Source organism: Hibiscus syriacus, unplaced genomic scaffold (assembly GCF_006381635.1).
Source record: "Hibiscus syriacus cultivar Baekdansim isolate YM2019G1 unplaced genomic scaffold, ASM638163v2 tig00113337_pilon, whole genome shotgun sequence".
NCBI classification, from domain to species: domain Eukaryota; kingdom Viridiplantae; phylum Streptophyta; class Magnoliopsida; order Malvales; family Malvaceae; genus Hibiscus; species Hibiscus syriacus.
In genome coordinates this window covers 435,813-463,646 of record NW_024063456.1, presented here as the reverse complement: position 1 = coordinate 463,646, position 27,834 = coordinate 435,813, and the positions used below count along the sequence as shown (strand labels likewise).

Below are 27,834 nucleotides of genomic sequence, written 5' to 3'. Positions count from 1 at the left end.
AGAACATGTTGGTATTGGTAAATGCATGAATAGAAATGTTTGGTCTCATATGTGTAATTAATGAAGATCTACACTTGATACTAATACGGTAGCAAGTAGGTAACTGAATATGGCTCAAATGACTATTATAAGAAATTGGAGGACAGTTGAAATTAAATTACAAGTTCTGGAATTAAGTGATAAAAGAATCAGCCATCGATATGTAGATTTAAGTGATAAAAGAATCATCCATGGATATGTAGATTATAATTTATCTCATTAAAGGTACTTAGATGATAAATTATGAGAATATTTCGATTAGGTAAAATTACGAAATTACCCTTATATTGGAAAATGACAAGTATTGTCCCTGGAAGTGGATTAATAATCTGAAAAGAATTATTGGTCTGATAAAACTATTGATGTGCATAAGAAATGTTAGTTTTACTTGGAAATTATGGATAACCGGTTTTTAACCCCAAGAGGGTTTATGCTAGATACTAGAAGTTTTTTAAGGAATCATTTCAAGATCAAATAATGTTCGAGGAAGCAATTAATTATAGGATCTCTATATTATAATTATTTTCGTTAAGAGAAAATATCGAAATTATCTGGTTAAGAAATTACAAAAATACCCTTGAGAGGTAAAATAGTCTGAGTTGATCCTGAATGAGAAAGTACTTTGAGGATTTGTACTTAACTCGATTAAGTACGAATTTAATTGTTAAGATCCTGTCTTTGTATAGAAAAATTCATGATATCCCGTTTGTAAAATCTGAGAATGCACTTGACCCGGAAATATTCGAGTAATGAGTAAATACCTGAAGAATAATTTATCAGGGGTATTCTGCTGTCAGAATTATTCGAAAAGACTGAAATAAATGATAAGATTGAATTTAATAGTAAGATCAGACGGAAGAAAATGATTAAAATACACTGAATCTGTAAAATGACCCAAGAATAGCATCAAGCTCAGGAATTATTGGATATCCTCGAGCTCTGAAATGAATGGAATAAAACTGAACACCAAAATTACCAAAATAACCTTATGGCATGTACCAAGTAAATGTCTTGGATTAATTAAGGAATCCAAATAAGCATGGGTGTTGGACTACCTTTAAAAGTAATGGAACACAATTTAAGTGAGTAGATTAACCCTAAAGTTATGTCAATACCTGAACGTTATAGATATTACTGGAATGCATGTTTCTCTTCTCAAGTTTGACTCGATGATAGCTTAGCTCAACTCTGGATCGCATTCAGTACTAAGAATTGGACGTTTGTTCGACAAATCAACCACGAAGACCAAATCGAATGGAACGGAAGTACTACATGTATCTGAAATTTAGGAACATTTGAATTACTCTGGAAAATCCTGAAGTAACTGGAATGGACATGACTGTTAAAAGAACTAGGTAACCTCAATGACTAATGATTAAGAAAGTGAATTGGATAAGTATGGAAATTCTGATGAGTTTATAAGATGTATTGTCCTTATAGAACATGAACTACAAATAAAGCATGTCTGTATTTCATGATATCGTGGAAGCTTGTAAGTGAAATAAAGACCATTATAAGATCTATTCAGCGATGATTCTGACGATGATCTATGGACAAGAATTTGTGTATTAAAGAGTAAATACCCTGGAAGGAAAATGAATTGACCGGTCACCATAGATTATTAAGATTTTGAATCTTCGTTCTCAAGTTGTTTGATTATCCGATCATTTGACATGGATGTAAAGGATTCTGAATACCCTTCTGATTACGTACAACTACTGAAAATTGTCCGAATAAGATATGATCCTGATAATTCACATTCTGAATAACTGATGATTTAGTCAGTTAATGAACTTTTCCAATAGTATTTCTAACTTTCGGTATTTTATTGGTATACTAAAGATTCGTATTTCTCTTCCTGATAAGATTATCTTGTACCTCTGAATAATATATGTAAACTCTGGTGTGTTCCCTAATCATATAAATATTTTATCTGATTTCCGACTTGAATTATGTTCTGATACATGACCTGAATTCTGTTCTGATTTCTGATCTGGATTATGTTTTGATATATGTTTTGAATTATGTTTTGATTTCTGATATCTCCGTTTACCGACGGAGAAATGTTCTATCTGGGGGGTTTATTGTTGGAGGAAGATTATCTGCAGGCTTCTCAGCTGTGTGCTCAGGGCCTCACTGGTTGTGCGGGGTGTATGGTTCCGGGGAACCTACACAAACAGATTGTGAAAGGATGGGGGTGTATATATATATGTTTTAAAATAAAAATATGTATCTTTTTACTGGTTTTACAGGAACACACTAGATAACCTATTCTTATCTCCTGAACTCAGTAATTCGAAATATTTATCTGAACTGAAAGCTCATTGTTCGTTACCATAAGAATTGAAATATCATTAGGATCTCTGATCAGCCAAAGAAATCTGTAGATGTTCAGAAACAATAAGAAAACATATATTTATCTGTATCTGCACGTTCTTCAGCATCATCTGGTAGATCTGTATTACTGAGCTTTCCGAAGCTCACTCTATTACTCAACATTGCAGGTTAAAAGAATTGTACCAGTGCAACTATCGACATCAGTAAGGGAGTTCTTCCGGCGTTGTTTGCAGAGTACGGTACATGTGATTAGGGGGCATGTAATTGTATTTTGTTTTATATACGAGTCCGAAAATCTGTTTTATTTATACATACTGATAAATCATTTTATAAGTTACATGTTTTGTTAAAAGTTTTAAATTTTCCGCTATTTTTATAGTGGGTTGCTCCGATGACCCTAATATAACACTCCAAATCAGATCGAATTATCCTTATCGATCTGAAAGGGTTACAACTACTTTTTATGTTATTTGATGTGACATATATAACATCGTCATTGTATAATATTTCCATGCTAAAAGTATGTGGCACTTCTTGAGCCGTCTTATCACCATGCATATAGAATACAGTCCATGTAATTCTTAAATTGTTGCATTGTATTTATGTACCGGAGACATGACTGTTGAAGTTATGTGATTAGTGGAGAATCAAAAGGGAATGTGGCAATACGTACTAGGGTATATGATTATGTTGGTTATAAATACAAGGCACATGCATAATTGGGTTCAAAATCTCTTGTAGTTATCAGTCCACGACACAAGAAATAGACGCCACAATTGTGTCCAATGGAAATATTTTATTGTAGCTAAATTACACGTGTAATAACTAAATTATCAATTTTAATATATTTTAATACTTAATTTTTTTTTTTCAAAATCATATTTAACGTTTAATTTTGTTTCATTTTAGTATCACGTCGTTATTGCACATGACACCTTTTTATGGACAATTTGCATTATTCATCACTCAACTATATTCCCACTCTCATTTTGGTCACTAAAGTTTATTTTTTAAATTTAATTACTTAACTTTCAAATTTCTCCTAAATAATCACTATAAATCTCAAATTTATTTTTTTAATTATTTATTAATAAAATAATAATAAAATGTCATGTCGCAAAAATTATTAATAAAATATATTAGAGTGATTAAAATAGGAGCAATTTGAAAGTTGAATAGTTAAATTGATTTTTTTAAAAACTTTAGTACCAAAATAGGAGTGAGAAGATAGTTGAGTGATGAATGATGTAATTTACCCATAAGAAATGCAGTGCGTTAAGTTTTTAATGACGAGGTAATAAATTAAAAAAACTAAATGTTAGATGTGGTTTTGAAAAAATTAAAAATTTAGATATTAAAGCATATCAAAATTGATAGTTTAAGCATTAAACACGTAATTTACCCATTCTTATTTTATGATTTTTAATTGAGATTTGGAGTTATTCTTTTTAACAATTAGAAAGAATTTTATCGGCACGATAGTGTGGATAAATTTTTATGTTTGTTGTGATGATATTGACATAATGATGTTGTTTTCATATATTGATTGATGCTTAAAACGATGTGGTTTTAATTGAAATTTAGAGTATATTAATTTTGTCACCAAACTTTTAAAAGGTTATATTCCCGGCATTGTACTTTTTCAATCGCAGTCAACATTCAATAACCACTCATTGTGGATCTTTTTTTGTGTGGCAAGATTGGTACCAAAATATTCACATTTCACTCATTTTTCTTCTACTAGGATTGATTTTCCAAGAAACTGACTCAAAATTCGATGAAAATCTATTTAAAAGTTATACGTGTTAATAATTTGATCATTTATGATAATCACCCTGGTGAACAAAATAGGCTCGATTAGAAAAATTATTTTTTTCAATTTCAAGTTATTCGAGTCATCTCAAATTATCAATTCGGTTTTTGAGTTCAAGTCAAGTTGAAATTTTGAAATTTCGAGTTGCTCGAGAAACAACAAATTTGACTATGTATTTTGATAGTTTTACGATTTAGTCCCTGATTTTATTATTCTTTCAATTCCTCCTTCATTTCAAGTCTATTTTTAACCAAATTTGAACCACATGCTCCTAAACCATCTTAGAATATATATATGTACTTTCAATTCATATTTTCGGTAACAATTTTTCTATTTTTCAATTTAATCCTTCAATTTTAGATAATTTTCCTTTTTTCAATTCATTCGTTATTTTAAGTATTTTTTTACCAAATTTGAACCACATGCTCATATACCACTATAGAATACCTATGTAACTTCAATTCTTATTTTTTTTACTAAAAATATACTCTCTTTTTTATTTAGACCCTTAATATTACATTCTACTCAGTTTGATCTTTTGACTACAATTGTTTGCAATTCTTTCTTCCCATCAATTTCCTGAATCTTTTATATACAAGGTAGTATATGTTCAAAGATAACTCTCAACCATTTGACATTGAATGCTCACACAACTAGCATTCCTGGTGCTCGAACCCGAGACCTCAAGGAATAACGACAATTCCTTTACCACTAAGGTCGCTCTATTCGTAATTGTATTTGATATATTAAATAACATTATAATGTGAAAAGAATAATATATATATATCTTATATGGTTAGAGAAAGTCAAAAAATTGGAACCAATCCTTACCATAATACTATAAATAATTATAATAAAATTAGCATGAAAATTCGAATAACTCAACTCAAATTTCTTAAACTCGACTCGACTAAAATTTTTTTAAGTTAATTTCGAGTTGTAAAATATGACTCGCCAACTCGAATAATTCGAAATTTGTTGACTTGACTCGATCGAATGCTTACCCTCGATGATGTTAGTTTTGAGATTTGTTGTTCGTCTTCTCGAAATAATGTTTCTCATCGTTTGAATTTTCGGGAAAAAAACACCCAAACTTCTCAAATCTAAGAAAGTTCCTAAATCCCTAAAAATAATAGATTTTTTTTATTTAATTTCGTAGAATAAGAACAAGTAGCATGGAAATTCAATCCAAGGATAAGAAATAGGAGTGAAAATAGAATGATTTCGTATCGATCTTGTTGTGAAAGACGATCAGTGGCAGGAGGTGATTGTTGGTCTACGACGACCGAAAAAGTATATTGCCATAAATGAAACTGTTTAAAAGTTTTGTGACAAAATCGATACACCCTTAAAGTTTAGTGTTTGAAATGACATCGTTTTAGACATCCATAGCAGCATCAAGATGATGCCATATTTGTCCATGACATCACGCCCTTTGGATTTTAAGTGACAGTGACCTAATTGAAATTAACACTAAAATTTAATGTCATAATGAAAAAACAAAAATTTAATAGTATATATGATACACCATCTAAAACTAAGTGGTAGCTAACGTAATTTATCCATTAAAAATTATTTCTTCCAGGAAAACTCAATTTAACCCTTTAAGTAATTTCAAACGAAATCATGCCTCTCCAGAAGCGAAAAATTAGGATATTATCTCGTACGACAGCCTAATATACGACTAAAAAAATATGTTATCGGAAATGTTATTTTTTTAATATTTCTGCTAAAACATTATTTTTCGACCAGAAATATTAATTTCATTACTTAGAAAAATAATATTTTAGGTAGCGATCAATATTAATATTTTCCGTAGAAAAATAATATTTTAAGTAATATTTTATCAAAAATATTAAAAAAATAATAATATTTTAATAATACATTTTCTTAATAGTATATTAATGCTATCGAATCTTAGACATCCCGAAAAAATAGCAAGACACAACATCTGAAACAAAATCATGGGGCCGCACACCGTCCTTTGCTACCTTGTCCACAATCACATTAGCTGGTCCACTCTTGATTTTAAAGGCAATTAATAAATTTAATCCTTACTATTTTTATAGTACGGGTAACTTATATTTTAAATTTCTGGAATTAGTATTATTTTAATTTAATGTGTAAATATTTATAATTAATTTTTTATTATGTCAATTAAAATAATATAAATTACATAAAAATATTAAATTCATATATATTTTTAATTGTTCATTTCCAAGGCGTTTTTTTGTATGTGTGTGTGGATCGTTTTAATATAAATTTTTACAGTGATACACATTTAAATTATAATACAACTGAATTCTTTTAGTAAATTTAGTGAATAAAGAAAGTATTATTCTTTTTAAAAGGTTTAGATTATTTATGTAAAATATGTGCGTCGTTAATAACTAAAATAAAATATAAATATATATTATCTTATAATCACATCAAAATATAGAAAAGAATTACATGACAAGTATCCTGTACCATTTTTAGATTGAAGCATAAATATCACATACATGCCAAATATAACCTTAAATATTTGTTTATACAGATACTCGTGTCAACAAGGAGGATTGGAGTGTGTACCCAACAATTCTTGTGTACATGAAACTATATATCACTCGTAGAGAATAACATCACGTAAATTATAATATCGTATAATATAACATTTTTTATAGTATGAAATGAATTACAAAGTAAAGTATTCATTTAAATTTTTTTTAAATATACTAATTATATATATATATATATAGGGTGAATTCACGAGATAATATTCTCGATTTTTTTTCACGATATGGTGCACACACGAGATTAATTGCTGGAATGGGGTGAATTATACAGTGGTCTTGGAGGTCGCCATGGCATCCGGGCGACCTTGGAGGTCGCCATGGCATCCGGGCGACCTTGGAGGTCGCCATGGCATCCGGGCGACCTTGGAGGTCGCCATGGCATCCGGGCGACCTTGGAGGTCGCCATGGCATCCGGGCGACCTGTGTGTATTACAAAGGAATAGGTCGCCATGCAATCAACATGGGACGTGGGAATGCATGGGGGAGGGGATGCATGGGGTGGGAATGCATGGGGGAGGGATCAACATGGGATGTGGGAATGCATGGGGGAGGGGATGCATGGGACGTGGGAATGCATGGGGTGGGAATGCATGGGGAGGGGATGGTGCATTGGACGTGGGAATGCATGGGGTGGGAATGCATGGGGGAGGGGATGGTGCATTGGACGTGGGAACTGTGCATGGATATGCACGGCGAACTGTAGGTCACGGTGGTCGCCATGGTCGCCATGGAGTCTCGGCGACCAAGGCATGCATGCGTTGCATCATAGCTCATAGCTCTGTAGCTGCATGCATGCGTTGCATCATAGCTCATAGCTCAGAGATTCCTGCACCCGTAGCTGTATGTGTTGCATCTATAATTACGTTATTGCAGCGTTAATTTAGCTGTGAGCCTTTCAATGCTCAATAGTTAACGCTCAGTTGCTTTATATAAAGGATATGGGGTATAGGGTAGAAGCACAAGCAGAACCAGCACATATAAATTTTGCCGAGAGAAATAAAAGGAAGAAGAAGAAAAGAAGATAAAGGCTCAAACATAGTTGAGGTAATTTTTTTATTGTTTAATTTAGTTTATTATATGAAATTATTAGTTTGTTAGTTTCGGGTGCAACTTAAAACTAAAATCTAGTTAATTAGTTTGTTAGTATAAATTATTAGTTTGTTAGTTTAAGTTATATTATATTAGTTTATTAGTTTAAGTTATATATTATATTATATAAAAAATTAGTTAATTAGTTTCTTAGTTTAAGTTATTAAATATAAAAAATATTAATTAATTTGTTAGTGTCTTTAAACGTATATTAGGTTGTTCGTTGAAGTTGAAGTTATATTATAAAAAAATTAATTAGTGCTTAATTAGTTTGTTATTTTAACTAAGTTATATTATAATAAAGAAATAGTTTATCAGTTTAAGGTATATTATAATATATTAGATTATATAAAATTAATTTGTGGGAGCTATTGTTGTTTAAATAAATATTTTGTTTACACATACATGACATTATTTTACAATATTTGCCCACGTACAGATTGATTCGAAGAAAGAAACAAGGCAGGAAAAGAAAGTAAAGGAAGAAGGCATAAAGACGTGAGTAATTTATTATTTTTTGTTGTCCATTTTTTGTTGTTGTGTATGTGTAAATTAGTTAGTTAGTAAGTTTATATTAGATTTATATAAACTAATTTGTGCGAGATAATTTCCGTTTTAAAAAATATTGTGTTTAAAAATATTTAGTGTTGTTTTAAAAATATTTTGTTTAATTTACATTGTATGTGTATATTAGTAAGAAGTAAAAATTAATTGAATGAAATAATCCGGACAACGCATTATCTCGCGAAATAATTATTTTGAGAACATTATCTCGACAGTTTTGCCTAACAAATTTGTTTGATATTTTTAAAAAAAATATTATCAAACTAATCATTATTATTAGTAATAATTACTAAATGATTAGTATCAAATCTAAATCATTAAATATTTATAATAAATAATTATTAGTGATTATGACTAAATCATATTATTATTAAATCATTAAATATCAAATCATTAGATTAATAGTAATTATCAAATCATTATTAGGTTTATTAGTAAGCAATCAATCAAGTTAAATAATAACTTTTATTTGATCATTAATAATAGTATATTATATTATATTTAATAATTTATGAAATTATCTTATCTAATTTTTTAATCTAAATTAATTTATTTTTTTATTTGTAGAGAAAATGAGCAACAACTTTTTCACGATTGTCCATTATAATGGACAGATTATGGAAAATGAGGTCGGAGTAGTTTTTCAGTCTGAAAAACCAATAAATATGATGTTCAAAAAAGACATCACATTTATAGAAATGAAGCATAAGATAGAAAGAAAAATTCGAGCTGCAGTGGATGGTTTGAGGTATAGGTTTATGATATGCTCTAACCCAGTCAGATATGATGCAGTTCCACTTGAAGAAGATGATGATATTGGAACCATGGTTGGATTACATGAGTCAACCAATATAGCAGTTATTGAATTATTTGTTGATGTGCGTAACATATGTGATGTTCCTGGGTCATCAAGAGGTGTGGCTCAAAATCCATCTGAAATGGCTTTATATAGTCAGTTTGAGGAGCCGACATACAGGTTCCCGAACAGTTTTATGGCACTATTGGAAAGTGTAAATGAAGTCGGGGGGACATCTACAGCAGCAGAGTATGAGACGAGAAACATACCGGAATTGGTTGTTGATATTGACGCTGAAAATCGATGGGGAGAAATTCATGATGATTCAAGCGAAGATGAAGAAACTGAAGAACCCGTTTTGGGCGGCGACGAAAATATTTTTGGTGGAGGTGCAATTGATGAAGTTCCGACACCGTATGAAGCTACTCCTCACATGTACGAGATAGATTATGATGCAATGAGGGCACCTGAATTCCCAGACATGCCACATTTACCTCCGTACCAAATGACTGAATCATTCGATAATTCTGGTGAATTTTCAGTTGGGGTGCAATTCAGAGGAAAAAATGAAGCTACGCTGGCTATTAAAGAGTACTGCATCAAATGCCATGTTGATGTCCATGTTGCAGAGTCCAACCAGAAAACCCTATACGCAAAGTGTGTAAAATATGGCCCAGAGTGCAAGTGGAAGATCAGAGTGTCGAAAAATCAAAGGCACGATGTTTGGGTCATCACGAGGTACAATGGTTCGCACACATGTTTGCGAAACTCCATCGAACAAGACCACCGACTATTGGACTCCGATGTAATATGTGAATACGTGAAGGCGATGGTTGAAAAGGATCCAAGGATATCTTGTTCAGTGTTAGCTGCATCTATTCGAAGCCAATTTGGATATCAAGTAAAATATGGCAAGGTGTGGAATGCGAAAATGAAGGCAATGAAGTTGACGTATGGAGATTGGGATACATCGTACAATGAGCTACCACATTTGCTACAAGCAATGAAGCGATTTATCCCAGGAACTATAGTGAAGTCTCAAACCATGCCCGCATATGACGAAGAAGGTCAACTTATGCCAGGGAAGAAAATATTTCATAGACTATTTTGGGCATTCAAGGCATGTATTGAAGGATTTCCATTTTGCAAACGTATGATCCAAGTAGATGGTACGTGGTTGTATGGTCAATATAGGCATGTACTTTTGATGGCAGTTGCTCAAGATGGTGAGCGAAATATCTTCCCAATTGCATTCGCCATTGTTGAGGGAGAGACAACAGAGGCTTGGGATTTCTTTCTGACCAATCTACGTCAATATGTCGTTCGTGAAGATGGAGTTTGCTTGATATCCGATAGAGGAACGGGTATTTTGGCGGCAATTGAACGACCAGGAAGTCGTTGGATACCTCCGTATGCATATCCGACATTTTGTATCCGTCATATTGGCAAGAATAGTATCGACCAGTTTCATAACGCACATATTCGTAGCGAGATAGTCAGCATGGGTAAGTTTTATTTTCAATATTTGTGTATTTTTTACGTGGTTTTTTTAATTGCGGTTTAACACAATATATTATGGAACAGGATACGAACTACGTCGACCAAATTTTGACAAGAGATTGGAGAATTTGAAGGTATTTTACGATGATCAGCGTGTTTGGAAGTGGGCTTCAAAAATACCGCGAGAAAAATGGTCGCAAGCATACGATGAAGGTCGGAGATACAGACATATGACCACAAACCTTGTTGAGGCCATTAATTCGGTACTAAAAGGTACACGCCATCTCCCAATAGCGAGTGTGGTGAAAGAGACGTACTTTAGACTGGGTAAAGTTTGGTCGGACAAAGGCAAGGAAATTGAGAGTCTCATAAATAGAGGTAAAACTTGGGCTCCTACAGTGGTGGAATCAATGGAAGCAAATGAGCGATTGGCAACATCAATGGTTGTTCATAATTTCGACCGAGTTGGTCATACTTTTGTCGTGTCGTGCATACGTCGTAACGTCGGAGGAGAAGACCAAACATTTAGAGTTGATTTACGACACAAATGGTGTGATTGTGGTCGTTTTCAGGCATGGAAATATCCATGTGCTCATGCAGTCGCTGCATGTATGTATGCTGGTGTAAGCGCATACACTTATGTTGATGAATGCTTCCACCTACGTAGGATATTAAATGTCTACAGCTATGTGTTCAGACAGATCCCGAATGAATCATATTGGCCCAAAAAGGATCATGATGAATGGCTACCAAATCCAATGCTTCGCAGAAGTCCAAAGGGTCGACCTGAGTCCACTCGAATTCATACCAGTATGGATTTTCATGCTATAGAGAGAGGTCAAGCAAAGAGATGGGGAGAACCATTGGCTCGTATGGCTCGTATGTCACCCCGTTTGGCCACCTCGCATGGGGAGAACGCTCGTATGGCTCGTATGCATGGGGAGAACCATTGGCTCGTATGGCTCGTATGCATGGGGAGAACCATTGGCTCGTATGTTCCCGTATGTCGCCTGGATTGCATGGCGTCCTACAAGATCGCCTGGATTGCATGGCGTCCTATGGCGATCACTGTAGAATTCACCCCATTTCAACAATTAATCTGGGATGTGCACCATATCTTGAAAAAAAAAATTCGAGAACGTTATCTCGTGAATTCACCCTATATATATATATTCAAACTCGAATCCTTTAAAAAATAACAATGTTTTTGTTAGGATTAAAAAGACTCAATAGGTTCTCGTATAGAGTGCGTACATATGCATTAATGATGGCTTATTTTTTAGAGGTTTATGAAATCATACAGTGTTATTAACATGGCGTAGGAGCCCATACCCACGAGTAGGTAAAAATGGAGGAGGAGGAACCCATGCCCAGGAGTAGTCACTCAGCCTTTCGCTATCAATTCACATGCACCATGCTATTTCAAAAAAGAAGAAGAAGCATGCACCATGCAAGTGGAGTCCATTACTGACCCACCTTAACCTAATGGGTTAATTAGGGGACCAAATTATAAGTAACAAACCTTATAAACTCCACCCCGTCTCCGTTTTTCCCTGTACTCCTTGTTTTTTCTTCCTTCCAAATTTACATTAATATGTTTGTATCGTCTCTCATTTCTGTTGATTTTTGGCCATTTTTATGTCAACATTGCTTTTGATAAGATTTTTTTCTTTTATAGAAGCTTTCTTGGTAAAGAACTTTAAAAAAAAGTGTTTTTCATTCTGTTTGTTTCTCTCAGCACTGCCGTTTACGTTTCCTTTCTTTTTTGTTTCTCTGTCCGCTATGGAAGAACTGATAATCTCTCCAGCTTCATCTTCTTCACTGGTTTATTTTACCCAAGAAACTTCAACACATTCAACTATCCAGCAGTGTCTCCAGTTCGTAGTTCAGAGCCAGCTGAATTGGTGGACTTATGCCATACTGTGGCAGACATCAAACGATGAACACGGTCGTCTGTTCTTGTCGTGGGGAGATGGGTATTTCCATGGCACCAAAGATGCGTCTCCAGCGTGCCTAGGAAGTGACAGAAGTAAGGTGATGAAAGGAATCAAAGCACTCATTGGAGATAATAACAATGAATTTGATGTGTCGATGATCAACGGGTGCGGCGTCTCCGATGCTGAATGGTTCCACGTGATGTCGTTGACTCGAACTTTCCCTGCCGGAGAAGGGATTCCGGGCAAGGCTCTTAGTACTGGCTCTTTGGTTTGGTTAACCGGTGCTCATGCAACGCCGTTTTACAATTGTGAAAGAGCTATAGAAGCACAAATGCATGGCATTGAAACGCTGGTTTGTATACCAACTTCTTGCGGGGTTGTTGAACTAGGATCCATGGAAATGATCAGTGAAAATTGGGGTTTGGTCCAGCAAGTTAAGTCCCTATTCGGGTCTGATCCCATTGGCTTGGTGGTGCCAAAACAATCAGGTCAGTTCCCTGACGTAAACATCTCTTTTGCCGACATCGGAATAGTTTCCGGTGTCGAAGAAGAAGATGCAAGTCCTGATAATGAAACCAAGCAAGAAATCCCCAACAACAGAACCAAGAAATTCTCCACCAAAACCGGGCAATCTTCGTATGTGGACTCAGAGCATTCCGATTGTGATCGTCCATTGTTACTAGCCACGAGTCACATGGAGAAGAGAAACTCAAAGAAACGTGGAAGAAAACCCGGGCTCGGGCGAGAGACACCGTTGAACCACGTGGAAGCTGAGAGGCAACGCCGCGAGAAGCTGAACCACATGTTCTACGCTCTCCGAGCCGTAGTTCCGAACGTGTCGCGCATGGACAAAGCATCGCTCTTATCTGACGCTGTGTCGTACATCAATGAGCTCAAGTCGAAAATCGATGAACTGGAATCGCAGCTTCAGAAAGAGTGTAAGAAACTGAAGGTGGAAACGGCTGAGGGTATGGATAACCAAAGCACCACCACTTCAGCATCCCCTAATAATTCTTCAGCATCTCCTGCAACACGAGGCTCTGTTGGTCTCGATTTCAATATCAAGATCATCGGAAAATATGCGATGATTAGGGTTCAGTCAGAGAATGTGAACTGTCCAGCTGCAAGGCTAATGGTTGCCCTCCGTGATCTGGAGTTTATGATCCATCATGCAAGCATCTCATGTGTGAACGAGATCACGCTCCAGGATATCCTTGTCGCCGTCCCCGATAAACTTAGAAATGAACAAGGACTCAAATCTGCTCTTCTCAAGAGGCTCGACCAGTAAGTTTATTGCCATTGCGGTAGCCGGCAATAATAAGGGCTATTATGGTCGTGAAAGTGCATTTTTATCGCGGCCGCTATTTCGATAAGGGACTTTTATTTAAGTTCTTGGTAAGAGTGTGATTTATGTGAAAGTTCAATTATCTGTATTGTCGTTTTATTTGTCCGTCAAATCCCAGTTGTTTTTTCTTTGATTTGTATTTTCGATTCCTCGGGTTTCCCCTTTTTTATGTTTGTTTTCTGCTTGTCACGTATAATTAAGAGATAAAATCAAGCAGTTTGTTGTTCTCTTCATTCGTTGCTGTTCCCCCATTCTGTGACAATTTTGTGCTTGAAGCAAAACCAAACCTTAATGAGCCAAATCACGTAACAAGCATATATCTCCACAACTGTTAACAACTCGTATAAAAATAAAATATGAGTTAATTATACAATAGACCCTCAAACTATGACTTTCATTCTAAATTAGTCCTTAAATTTTAAAATATTTTATATCAATCCTTAAACTATCAATATCGTTCTATTTTGATCTTTCTACAACGTATCATGAACTTTATTGGTTAAAAAATTAATATATTCTTGCGGTCTTGAAAATTGAATATGTGGCATATTGTTTTTAATATGTTTTTGAAGATCATGTGATTCTTTTAGAAGATTACAAGTTCAATTCTCAAGATCTTCAAAAATAAATTAATTTTTTAACTAACAAAGTTGATGATATGTTAACAGAAAGATCTAAATGGAATAATACTGATAGTTCGAGAACTGATATAAAATATTTTAAAGTTGAAGGACTAATTTAGAACACAGGTCATAATTTAGAGGTTGATATCAAGCATTTTAAAGTTTAAAGACAAATTTAGAATGAGAGTCAAGTTTGAGAACCTCCTATACAATTAACTCATAAAATAAATAGAGATTATGATATAAAAGTATAATCCGAATAGTGTTTTAATAAATATAAAAAAATAGTATATATTATGTTATGGAGTTAATTACACATGATATCTCCAACAATGACCTCATTTAAATTAAATTCTGTAATATTTTATGCTAGTCCTCAAACTATGATTTCATTCTAAATTGATTCCTAAACTTTAAAATGTTATATATCATTTCTCAAGCCATTAGTATCATCCTATTTTAATAATTTTATTAACATGTCATCAATTTTACTAGTGTTTAAAGGCCGTAAGAATTGAAAACATGACCACCTAAAAATAATCTATTTGTGAAGGTATTAAAATTAAACTAGTAACATTATAAAAAAAAAATCTATTTTTGAAGGTCCTGGGAATTTTTTAGAACGTCGTGGTTTAGTTCTCAAGATCGTAAAAAATAATTTTTTAATAAATAAAGTTAACCACATATTAATAGAAGAATCAAATGAAATAACACTGATAATTTAAAATTTTATATAAAATATTTAAAAAGTAAGGAATAATTTTAAATGAAGATAGCAATTTAAAAATTAATAAAAAAATATATTAAAATTTAATAATAATTTAGAATGAAAATCACAATTTATAAATATCTTATCCAATTATCTCTATGCTGTGTTTATGAATTAATCACGTTCAGTTTAGGTTTTTACCGCTTCAAGAAAAAAAGGAATTTCTTACTTAATAATTTACCCCAGATTAATCCAAAAAAATTAAACTACATTTACTAGAGTGGGCCAACGCTCTTAGATGAGGAACGGTCTCGGTTTTTTTTTTAATTTACACAATTAAAAAAGTAGTACATAAATTATACATATTCAATTCCTTGAGTTAAACTCGTGCAGCAATTCTTATGTGGTCCTGAGGAGGCAGTCAAGTAGGCTCTGTGAAATTTGCAGGTATGAAGCGGGGATTGTCTCGATAAAGGCAGATTAATATACTATTAATATATACGGTATTACCAGATATATTAAAAGATATTTAATAAATTCAGTTTAGCGCTACCGGAAATATCAAGTAATAATAATGTAATAGGTGGAAATCATGAAGAAATATTAAAAAAATTGGCAACCGGCAAATTTAATTTGTCGGTTTGTATCGATACTTTATAAAAATATATTAATCCATAATAATATAACAAGTAAAAAAATGACAAAACCGGTCTATAAATGATAAAACAGGTAAAGCGCTACCGGATATATTGAAAGTGTCGATACTTTATAAAAATGTATTTATCCATAACAATATAACAGGTAAAAAAATGACAAAACCGGTCTATAAATGACAAAACAGGTAAAGCGCTACCGGATATATTGAAAGTGTCGATACTTTATAAAAATGTATCGATCCATAATAATATAACAGGTAAAAAAATGACAAAACCGGTCTATAAATGACAAAATAGGTAAAGCGCTACCAGATATGTTGATTGTGTCGATACTTTATAAAAATATATCGATCCATAATAATAAAACAGGTAAAAAAAAATGATAAAACCGGTCTATAAATGACAAAACAGTTAAAGCGCTACTAGATATGTTGATAGTATCGATACTTTATTATAAGTATCGACACTTTTGGAATTTAAAAGAGAAGAAGTTATAGCGCTAATAAAACGTCGATACTTTATAAAAATGTATCGATCCATAACAATATAACAGGTAAAAATATGATAAAACCGGTATCGAAATGACAAAACCGGTAAAGAGCTACCGGATATGTTGATAGTGTCGATACTTTATTATAAGTATCGACATTTTTGAAATTTAAAAGAAAAGAAGTTATAGCGCCAATAAAGTGTCGATACTTTATAAAAATATATCAATCTATAACAATATAACATGTAAAAATATGACAAAATCGATCTCGAAATGACAAAACCGATAGTAAAAAATTGTGTTTGTGTGTCATTTTTATTTCAGAACTTTCATTTTTTAATACAAAAAATTAGATATTTTAAGCAAAACCCAGTAAGAAAAGAACAAAAACTTTACAGTAACAAAAGAATAACATTGGGAAACCCACAATGTTATCAGTTTATCAAAGAACAAAAACCCAGAAACAAACATCTCTCAACGCAAACTTATGATATACTTTTATTATCTCTATAGTATAAAGTTAGGTCAATTTTAGTTTCTCAAAGAATAAACTTATGATTGAAGAACTCAAACTGGTGCACGCATAAGTGTCGATGCAATTATGAAATGTATCAATTCAAAAAATATCGAAATCGATAATTATTATGTAACAGGTAAATTTATAATATAACCGGTAAAAATATACTGGTTAATTAACAAATAGGTTTATATTATGTATCGACACTCTTAAATATGTGTCGATACTTTTTTCCCAAAATGAAAGCACAACGAGGCGCACGCATAAAATGTCGATACATTTAAAATTTTATCAATTCCAAAAACATCAAAACCGATAATTATAATATAATAGGTAAATTTGCAATGTTACCGGTTTAAATATACTTGTTTAATTAGAAAATAGGTCAATTTAAGCGCTACCTATTACATTATATAAGTGTTACCTAATATATTATTGTACTTGATAATATTTCCGGTTAAATGATATAACATAACTGGTCTAAATTTTAATCAATTACTTATTTAACATATCACATCTTTTTTTAACCATTTTTTAGGCACCGCACAACAGAATCACCCATGAATAGGAGGTTTATTATTCTATGAATTTGGATGCTCTCTTTTGAAACCGTTTACGCCCAAAGAATTGAATGAATACGCAGTAATTGGTGTCAGGCTTCACGAGAAGGGTACCTTGAATCTGCACATCTATGTTCTCACCATCATCCAAAATTGTGGTCAAGCATATTATAAGGTTTTACTACTATGGAACGTTTTCTTAATTCCTTGAGTGGATTTAAGTTCTTGATTAAATGCACAAATAAATTTACCTCAGTGATAAGAGAAATTATTGTTGTTTTCAGAGGTTATGAGTTCGAATACAAACGTCTCTGATTAAATGAATTCATCATTCAATCTTAATGATAAAAAAAACATTAAATATTTTAGAAGTTCTGGATTTGAGCAGCAACCTTTATAGGATGTGTTTGCGTTGTCAGTAGATTAAGATAGTTCTGAACGGATAATATATTGTAATTATCCCAGAATAATAATTTTTTTAATTAAATCTATTAAATTTACTTAATGCTAAATATAAACATAAAAGAATAAAAATAAACAATTTAACTGATCGATTAAATATATTTGCTCATTACGTGATAAACCTTGACGTGCAAAACAAAAAAAATGAAAATACATTATTGCCTTTCTGTGTTCATACACAGATACTTATCGTTATATATATTTCTGTGTTGAGACATAGATAAATAATTATCCTTTATACTGTACAAATATTAAAAGAGAAACATCCAATCAAAATTGATCCTAGGATGGAAACCATTCACTGTACAAAACATTACTGTTCATTCAGCCTAGACTCCACAGGCGACAGTGAAACATCCGTCGTGCACCTTGAAAGACAACAAAACTATCAATAATTTGTTTCTTGGCTCAATAAATAGATGCTTTACTTGAGTTTTAAGAACCCTCTGGCTCGGATTAAAGTAGGACTGTTTCCTCTCGTCTTTTTAAGGCCAGGCCCAACCTTCAAACTATTTACTACTACCACCTCTCAAGTGTACGCCCAACCCTTAAATCATTTGTCTTAGATAAATTATTGAAGTTTTTTTTTAAGAGTAGAATACTAGTTGAGTTGCGACGACTTTCGGAAGAGATTTAAATATTTTCTTATCAATATATATATATATTTTTTTTTTATGAATTGACTGATTGTGAATTGTAACGAAACTTGAAATGTCTCGATTGGATATCGAGAATTCAAGTACATCTATCATATTCAGAAGCACTGCTGAATTTCGCATGCAAATCTTACAGAGCCTAATTACTGTCTTTATCCCTCCAGCGGAAGCAAGAGACAAAATCATGACAAGTGAAAGAAGAAAGTTTGCATGCCTCGTCAAACTAATTAAAATATTATTCAGAACGACCGAGAAAGGTTCCTGGAGATTCATAGGTGTTTTCATTTCCCTCTTACAATAAAATTTGTTTGATTGTTTCCCCTCTTCTATCTTATAATATTATACAGAGGTTTTTACACCACCACGGGAAATTTCAGTTGGATCACAATACAGATACAGGCAAGCTTTTCCATCATCTTACCCCTTGCTCTTTATAATTTGGCATGCCACGAACCTCAAACAAACTAACAAACAGACAGTTGAAGAGCAACGAGAAGATTCTAAAACCGTTCGACTGAGATCACTAGAGCTATCTACTATACACATTCACCAGCATCCAATCAAAACAACTGATTCGGGCAGTCACTTTGCCTCCTCTGCTACATGCCCACCAGCTGTGCTGCCCTGTCCATCAGCGGTCAGCACCAACTTCAGAGCCTTCTTGCTTGTTTCCACCACGTCCATCATTTTGGCACGAAGTTGGGGGGGCACCACCACTGCTGCCACTTCCTAGAGTAGCCTTGGCATACATGGGGTGAATGCCATTATTGGGCCCTCCAGGTCTGATTCCCATTTGACCTTGCATCGCTTGTTGATGCTGTTGTGGATCCTGATTCTGATGTGGGCTATTGAATTGCAATGGCACTTTTGGGGGGTAAATACCAGGTTGCTGCACCATTGCTGCAGCCTGAGGATGTTGCATAAAATATCCTCCTGGCTGCATTGCAGGATGAGGTGCCATCTGAAATGGTTAAAAACATGAGACCAAGCAGTGTAACCACAGATAGAATGGAAGAAACTGCTTACTTTTAAAACTCACCTGAGGCGGCATTGTTGGCGTTGTTTGCGGTTGAGCATCCGCAATTGCAGCTAAGTACATTAAATTCTTTTGCAACTGAGCTTGATACCTAAAACATCAAAAATCTTATAAGTGCATTGCCCAAATTTCATGCATGTAGCATATGTTCATGTTTCAATACGAAAAAGCAAACAATTATTTTATGCAAAAAAAATGCAAACATTCAGCATTGACCTTCAAATACTTCCATTGCATCAACTTCTAGGTGTATAGGTTGATAACTTCCTCTCTAGAATTTTAACCTCCTAGGTACAATCTTGATGAATAACCACTAAGATCATTGATTATCAGTTCCAGCCTTGGTTTTAAAAAGCGTAAGGCGCCTAAGGTCCTAGACGCCGAAGCGCTAAGCGAAAGCGCTCGCTTTATGCACAAGAAGCGCCAGAAAGGCCGAAATTCACAAAAAAATACAAAATATTTATAAATTATCTTATAAATACTTAAATATCAAAGTGTCAATACATATATTCAAAACTTATAAGTACTTAAACACCAAAATATAATTCTCAATTTACTTATAACTTATAAGTTATAAACACTTAAATACTTATATACGATTAACCATACGACTATACGAGCATACTAATCTCAAAAGATGGTCTACACTAAAAGTAGTCTAAAGTGAGATGAACAAAAGTATTTTTCTAAACCCTCAATTCCTTATAACTAAAAAATCCTCTAAATCGTCATCGTCATCAACTCGGACAACACCATCTCCTTCATCACTAGACACTCCAATATCTTCTTCCATCTCATCTTCATCAACTAAGCATCTACGAGATGGTCTACTAGAGATAGGATTATGAGCAGGAGATTTTCCTTTATCATTTCTCGATGGTCCGGCTCCATCATTCACTACTTTTGATGCTCTAGTTAGATAACTAGGCTCATATGCACCGGAAGCGTTAGCAACATCACTCTATGTCAAATCCTCACCAACAAACACCGCCTCATCATCATCTTCATCTTCTTCCATTCTTCCCATCAACCACTCATTGCTCTCATCAATATCTTGCAAAAGAATGGGATCGGTCTCCTTACTTTTTGCTCGGCGCTCCAAGGCATGATTGAATTTCACAAACACCATGTCATTCAATCTAGATTGTGCCAATCTATTTCGTTTCTTAGTGTGAAGCTACAAGAAAAAAACCAAAACTGATAATTTAATAGCCCGCTAAACCCTAAATAAGCCCAAAAATCGTATCTGCTAAAGTCCAGAATCGTAACTTCTAAACTCGCGATTAAGCGCCGATTAGCGCTTTGCTAAAAGCGCTGCAAAAGCGCCGATTACTACCGCTTAATGAATTCGTAGTGCTTTTGCTATGCTGAAGCGCCAGGGGCCTCGCTCGCGTCGCTTAGCGCTTTAATCACGCTTAAGCGGCGCTCTTTTAAACTAAGGTTCCAGCATACACTGTGCTAATGATCAACAAACAATACATATGCTAATATAAGTCGGGTTTCTATCCTGAATCCTTGATGGTGCGTTATGCACAAAAACCAATATATTCCAACATTTGTAGGTTCAGCTAACAAAAAGAATGCAAGATATCCGGCCTTCTAAGCATTAATGAACCTAAAACGGAGAAGTGAACCCCAAAGCTCTTCGTCCCCAAGGTGATAACATCGAAGAAAAGCCACATACAACATAATGCAAATATATATATTCTAAAACTAAGATGTTAATTTAAAGTCTCATGCACCAGTAAGGCAGATAAAATACAGAAAGAGAGATTATAAATTACTTACTGGGCACATTCAGCAAGTTTTCCAAGATTCTGATTGTCCAAAATTGCCAAAATCAACTTCTTGTTCTCATCAAGGTGCTATTAAAATGTGAAAAGAAAAGGAAATCCACAAGAAACCAAAATAGAAACAAAATGGTTATATTGAGATAGAATGCTGAAAACCAACTTGATGTGCTAGATGCATGTCATCATTCAAGATTGTGAGCCTTTTGCTTTCAACAACAACAACCGAAAAGAAACCAGCTCAATCAACCCCATAGGAACCAACAAAAGGATTAATTAGATCCCCTGCATTGCTAATACTTCCATTCATTCTCTCTAATGTATACATTACCGTTACCAACTTATTATAACTTCTTTAAGACCAACATCAACCTACCATAAGCAGTTCCAACTAAATATTAATAAAGGTCCAATAAATTCATGAAAAAGCACAAGTCTTCCATCTCATAAACAGTTTCAGACATAGCTAACAAACACCATAAAATTGAAAAGTTCCAGGTCAGCATCTGTCTCTCCATACGGTCATAACTTCAAAGTACAAGCATTACACACAACATATAAAGGGGTAAATAAACGAAAATAAAAGGAAAAATTAATGTAAATATATGTACCTTCTGAATTTGCTCGGTGGTGATATTATTGGTCGGAAACGAAGGCATCGAGGGAACCATTTGCGGTGTCTTCTGCATCTTGTGTGACGTTTTACTTCACTTTACTCCAATGGGAAACCCTAACCCTGATCACCCTCAAGAACCTTCCCTGAAAGAAACCCAAAACAAAACCCTAAATTGAAAAATCCCCAAATTTTAAAACTTCGACTAGGAATGAAGGTATTTACTATTTGATTAAATTATTATAGTGACCACTTAATTATTTTTTTATTTTAATTATTATTTTTAAAATTTTATCAATTAAATCACATAACTATTTAAATGATTTAATTAAATCATCTGTCAATAACATTTGATGAAAGTATTAACATGATGGATAATAAAATTAGTATTATTATACATTTAATAATTAATATTTATATATTCTATTAATTTAGTCATAATTTTTATTTAATTCAATAAATTTAATCATCTAATTAGATAATGACACATTTCATCATTTGATTAGAGAATATATATATATATATATATATATATATATATATATATCAACTCAAATAAAACTTGTCACCCTTGTTGATAAATTGTTAAACTCGTCACGATCAAAAAATAAAATAAAATTTGTAATATAAAATGAAATAAAATTGCATGAAACTTGCTATCTCCTTGTGACTAGTTTTAATTTTTAATATATTTTATAAAATTCATCACCTTTTGTGATAAATTTCATATTTAATATAATAAATGATTTAGATTCTAAATTAATTTTAAAAACATTTGTATTTTTTAAATTTTTATCTCGCCTAAATTATTTAACGAACGAAACATATTTTTTCATGATAAAATGTTACTGTAAAATATGTTCGAAAGAGATGTTTCTAATGGCATTATAAAATGTAGATTGTAAAGATCAATTAAAAGTATTAGGATTAAATCTCAAAGTTGAGTATTGAGGATGGACGAAAGCAATAGTTTAACCTAAAAGGAGAGTCAAACCAAGTTTTACTTTATGTTCGAGGAACCAAAAAGCACGCCCAAATTACATTTTCCCAATCAACCTTTTTCCCGCTAATGGAAGTTCTCTCTTCACGATCTGCGCGCCGGCACGGTGCTTACTGATTAGGAGATTACCCTAAAACGAAACCCAGAATACCAATAACCTCAATCCCAAACATCAATTAACCTAACCCTGAACCCTGGCTCCCGACATCTGGAAACGCCTGTTCCCGGCCCGATCCCGAAGACCACTCCCGATCATTCCCCAAATCGGGATAACCCGCCGGTTCACTCCCCGAATGGAAATAAACCTCTTCAAGTTTTGCTCTGGTCTCAGAGTCCTCGGTTACGTCATGATCCTCCTCGTCGCCTCAATTATCGGCGTCTCTTACTACGCCGTCGTTTTGCTTACGCGTGGCCCACAGTTATTCCGAGGCGGTTTCCACTCCCTTTTATCGTTCACCATCGTCATTGTATTCCACGTTCTGGTACATATGTTTCTTTGGTAATTAATTTTACTGCTCGTTCATTTGTTTAGTTTAGCTACTCTAATATAATTTCATTTTTCATTTTTGTTTGCAGCTTGTACTTCTGTTATGGAGTTATATTAGAGTAGTGATTAAGAACCCCGGTTCTGTACCTGAAAATTGGAGAACTGTTTCCGTGGAGGAGAGTTCGGAGGTTGGTAATTCTTTGGCAGCGGCGGAAGATGGATTTGAGAGAAGATCACGTGGTGGTGGTTATTGCACGCATTGTCAGAATGGAAAGCCGCCACGGTGTCATCATTGTTCTATTTGTATGTCAAATTTTAATCTTTAAGTTCTTTTTAAAGATTAAACTTATTTTGTTAACTATTTAAGATCGAATTGAAGAAGGACAAGTACCTAGCTAGCTTTGAATGAAAAAAGGGGGACTTTGAAATTAGGGATTAATTAAGTCATGGAGAGTAAATTAAGAACAGCTAGCTTTATTGAAATTCTCTTATTGATATTAAAAATTGCCTTAATAACCTTCTAGTATAGTTTTTATATTGAAACTCTCACTCTCTACTCTCTAGTAGAACTCCTATTAACATAACTCTCAGTTCTTATTAGTATTACTCTCTAGTCTAATAATAGTTGTATTAGAACACAAAAGATATACTTGAAAAAAACTAACGTAAGCTGATAACAAAAAAACCTGATCTAATAATTAAATTAAACTTGGATGCTCCTTCATCATTCTCCCCTGGTTGGGAAAAAAATAGCTTCCTCAGTTGCAAAAGTTTTGACCAAAGTCGCATGGATGCACATAGCGTTTCTAACCACTAAGAAAGGTCGTCTACAGTCTTAAAAGTTGTCTTCCATTCATCAACACTTCTCAACCTATGGTGGTGATAACCATTCTTCATATCAATCTTTGGAATAATGATAGAAACAACAAATTGACCAATCATAACATTCAACCAAGACTTCTCCATGATAATATGATCCACATCCGTGGTATGATGGTAACATGACACAAGGGATGATCATAAGGTGAGCTCTCTCTTTAAATAATGCTTCCATCTCTTGGATTTGACATCAATATGGTGATGTTAACACTTCTTTTTGGGGCTTTGACTGGGATCCTTCTCATCACCCAAGAAATCATCTATTTTGATATCTTAGTTGATCTTATCATATCACCTGACCTCTGATCTTCCTCATAAATTCACCATCAGAGATCTCATCACTCTGATAATTTTCTAGTTACTTAGTATATTTATACAATAAAACTCTCATAGTCCTATTTACTCTCTAGAAGAATAGTTGTACTAGAACTCTTACTAAGAGTTCTATGCTAATCATTTAAAAGAGCACAAAAGATAAACTTAGATGAACTTAAAGAAAACTAAGCGTAAAATTGATAAAAATGATCCTAATAATCAAATAATTAAATTGAACTTGGATGCTCCTGCATCATTAGGGATTAGTTGGGTTTGGTTGACATTGGGAAAGATTGCTACTTAATTCAAGGAGATGAGGGAAGGTTGGGGTGATAATTCTACTTTGGCAACCTCTCTTGTAGATTTTTCAAATGGTCTCAGATACTATTTCCCTAGAATAATTCTACTGATTTTAATCGGCATGAATGAAGTATCAAGTATGAGAATGAGTCAAGTTGATAGCATGAAACATGACCTTTTGTATTGTGTTTCTGTAGGTCGAAGATGTGTTCTCAAGATGGATCATCACTGTGTCTGGGTGGTGAATTGTGTTGGTGCATGCAACTATAAATTCTTTCTTCTTTTCTTGGTAACTTCCATTTCTCTTGCACAGTAATTTGTAGTTGTGGAATAAGATTTTAAGAAGTATGTCCCATCTTTCTTTTTCTATTTATGCTCGTCACTTTAGGTCTGTCTTTGTCTAGAAGTTTTTTCGTGTCATATTTTGATTGAAGAGTTCCATAACTAATTTTACCAGAAAAGATCTGTTAGGCTTGACCTAATGAGCCTAAGGAGGAAGGGTTTGCAATGGTTATTTGTTTTGTAAACTCTTTGAGATATCTAAGAAAGAATTTCAGCTATCCTACTGCTATTTTTTGCAAATCTTTAACTCCAGCATTTGATTTAATTATGTAATTAATACTACTAATGTATAAAAATGTTGAATATTTCTTCATGCCTTTTGGTTCCTGTTGCTCCATTTCATCTTGGCGCTTTCTTTTGTTCATATCTTCTTGGGCAGGATTAAGTAACTTTACATAGGGTTCGATGTTTTAGAATATGCATGTAAATGTTTTTTATGCCCTTAAAAGTTCTGCGATCTCATTCCATTTCCCCCTCCCCCCTAATAAAATGGCATCATATTCTCAAACTGAATGTTGGCTTCTTATATTTAACCTTGCTTAGAAAGTATGATCTTCTCTGCCCCTTACCCTTCTTTTGATAAAAAGAAAGGGGGCAGGAATGGCCATCTCATCTTTGTTTTGTTTCCTGATATTCGTTTCTCTGAATAAAAGCTATATACATTTTTGGAGACGACACTAGTCACCGTAGTGTTACTGCCAAGTTTTATCAACTTCTTTCGTGAAGCAAAGAATCACTCCGCCTCTCCTGCCAAATCAGCGATAATATTTTTGGCATTTGGTAAGTTATCAACTCAAGATGATTAAGTCATTTTCAGTTCATCATATTCGTTTTGCATTCTCATTATTTTCGTCTTTCTTACAGATTCTGTTCCTTGATGCAGTTCTTAATTTTGCTTTTGCTCTGAGTCTTGTTTGTTTCATCACCATGCATGCATCTCTTCTATCAAGCAATACGACATCAGTTGAGGTATAACGTATGGCTAATATTCTTCAACCATCTTGATTTTGTAATGGTGTTTTATTTTGTTTTATTTTGTTGCTTAGGGATTTGGTAGGCAGTAAGATGTTGATTTTATCTGTTGTTGAGAATCTATATGAAGCTCATGCTTTTATTTTAAACCATCACTCTTGAGTAATGATACTATCATTGGGATAGGCTGTGTATTTGAAGGTTATATTTGATAGTTTATGTATTATATATTAACTTTCTGAAACAATTTTTCAGGTTCACGAGAAGAGAGGACTAGTCAGATGGAAATATGACTTGGGAAGGAAAAAGAATTTTGAGCAGGTGAATACTTGGTTTGCATACTCACTGAGCTTCTTGTTTTATTTATCTATCGACGTGAGTAAGAGGAAACTTGATCTATTTATTGAGAGATTCATTCAGGGTTCATAGTGGTATAATAATTAAGGCATGTATAGTAATGCTTTGGAGGGGGGATTCCAAGAAATCACATGATGCCCTTTTAGTCGAACATCTGGCAAGTCATTTTAATAGCTAGTGATGTACCATGCAATACGATGGTCATGCATATCTTAATCGGAATTAGCGGTAAATGGGGTTCTTACTCTTTCTGTTTTTGCGTATTCCGTGTGTCATATGATCCATTTTCACTGATTAAGGTATTTGGCACGAAGAAAAGCTTGTGGTTCTTCCCATTGTTCTCGGAAGATGATTTAGACAACATACCAGCACTTCGCGGCCTGGAATTTCCAACACTTTCAGATGTTGAGGCATGAGCTTTTAATGAGAGGAAATATGACCTCAGTTGTGTATCATGTTGCCACATTATTACCTTAGGTTTGACGGTATGTACGTCACAACATAATTGTATTTGATGATAATCGACATATTCTAGTGCTACTGGTTTGAAGTGAATGTGAGTAAAAGCTGTGTCAAAGTTTCTTTGTTGTTCAAGTTTTGAGAATAAAGAATGTTGTTAGCAACGTGACATTTTAGAGTAGAATTCATTGGCGATTGCTTGAAATTCATATGTTTCAGCCCCCCATCCAGCGGTGTTTCTCTTCTATGTGGGATGTTGTTGACGACAGTGACAAACGAACTGGAACTAATTTTTCCGATGACAATTAACCACTACCAGCTCTTATCCCATTAGGCTACGCATGTTTCATGTAGGAAGCTATGTTGTCCCTTCATCAAAAGTCAATAGCGGCCGGCAGATGATATATATATATATATATATATACCAATAAGCTATCGCTTGCTTTGGTTTCTGATTTATTAAAACTCGATGCACTATTTTTATTAAAATATCGCTTTCGCCACCCTCAATTGCTTTTGAATGCCACGTTGATGAGTAATTAAGAATGCAAATTGAAACTTGGAACGATTAAAGCATAAAATGATTGAACTCGTGTAAAGTCTGAAATAACTCAATTTTAACTTTTTTCTTGATTA

General features: G+C 33.7%; 3 protein-coding genes across 3 annotated transcripts; 2 read left to right on the top strand and 1 right to left on the bottom strand.

Annotated features, from left to right (window-relative positions):
- Positions 1-12,432: 12,432 nt before the first annotated feature.
- Positions 12,433-14,109, top strand: LOC120186215 (transcription factor MYC2-like). The gene has a single exon (XM_039190207.1). It carries the CDS (start codon positions 12,476-12,478, stop codon positions 13,916-13,918), a length of 1,443 nt encoding a protein of 480 aa, XP_039046138.1. The 5' UTR covers positions 12,433-12,475; the 3' UTR covers positions 13,919-14,109.
- Positions 14,110-18,912: 4,803 nt separating this feature from the next.
- Positions 18,913-22,285, bottom strand: LOC120186223 (GRF1-interacting factor 3-like). Its single transcript, XM_039190214.1, has 4 exons — positions 22,086-22,285; positions 21,473-21,549; positions 19,688-19,775; positions 18,913-19,609 (listed from the first exon to the last, which is right to left on the bottom strand). Exons 1-4 carry the CDS (start codon positions 22,161-22,163, stop codon positions 19,280-19,282), a joined length of 573 nt encoding a protein of 190 aa, XP_039046145.1. The 5' UTR covers positions 22,164-22,285; the 3' UTR covers positions 18,913-19,279.
- An 830-nt stretch (positions 22,286-23,115) lies between these two features.
- On the top strand, positions 23,116-27,295 carry LOC120186217 (probable protein S-acyltransferase 12). The gene is made up of 7 exons (XM_039190209.1): positions 23,116-23,569; positions 23,664-23,877; positions 25,266-25,357; positions 26,064-26,190; positions 26,294-26,379; positions 26,638-26,703; positions 27,039-27,295. The coding sequence occupies exons 1-7, from the start codon at positions 23,381-23,383 to the stop codon at positions 27,153-27,155; spliced, it is 891 nt and encodes a 296-aa protein (XP_039046140.1). The 5' UTR covers positions 23,116-23,380; the 3' UTR covers positions 27,156-27,295.
- Positions 27,296-27,834: the final 539 nt, after the last annotated feature.

What these genes read in the sequence shown, in the direction of transcription:
- LOC120186215 (XM_039190207.1), top strand. Translation starts at nt 12,476, where the DNA reads ATGGAAGAACTGATAATCTCTCCAGCTTCATCTTCTTCACTGGTTTAT.
- LOC120186223 (XM_039190214.1), bottom strand. Translation starts at nt 22,163, where the DNA reads ATGCAGAAGACACCGCAAATGGTTCCCTCGATGCCTTCGTTTCCGACC. An exon ending in AAACTTGCTGAATGTGCCCA is followed by an intron (nt 19,776 to 21,472) that starts GTAAGTAATTTA and finishes TTGATGTTTTAG; the next exon opens with GTATCAAGCTCAGTTGCAAA. An exon ending in CGCCAACAATGCCGCCTCAG is followed by an intron (nt 19,610 to 19,687) that starts GTGAGTTTTAAA and finishes TAACCATTTCAG; the next exon opens with ATGGCACCTCATCCTGCAAT.
- LOC120186217 (XM_039190209.1), top strand. Translation starts at nt 23,381, where the DNA reads ATGGAAATAAACCTCTTCAAGTTTTGCTCTGGTCTCAGAGTCCTCGGT. An exon ending in TCATTGTATTCCACGTTCTG is followed by an intron (nt 23,570 to 23,663) that starts GTACATATGTTT and finishes TTTTGTTTGCAG; the next exon opens with CTTGTACTTCTGTTATGGAG. An exon ending in GCAATACGACATCAGTTGAG is followed by an intron (nt 26,380 to 26,637) that starts GTATAACGTATG and finishes ACAATTTTTCAG; the next exon opens with GTTCACGAGAAGAGAGGACT.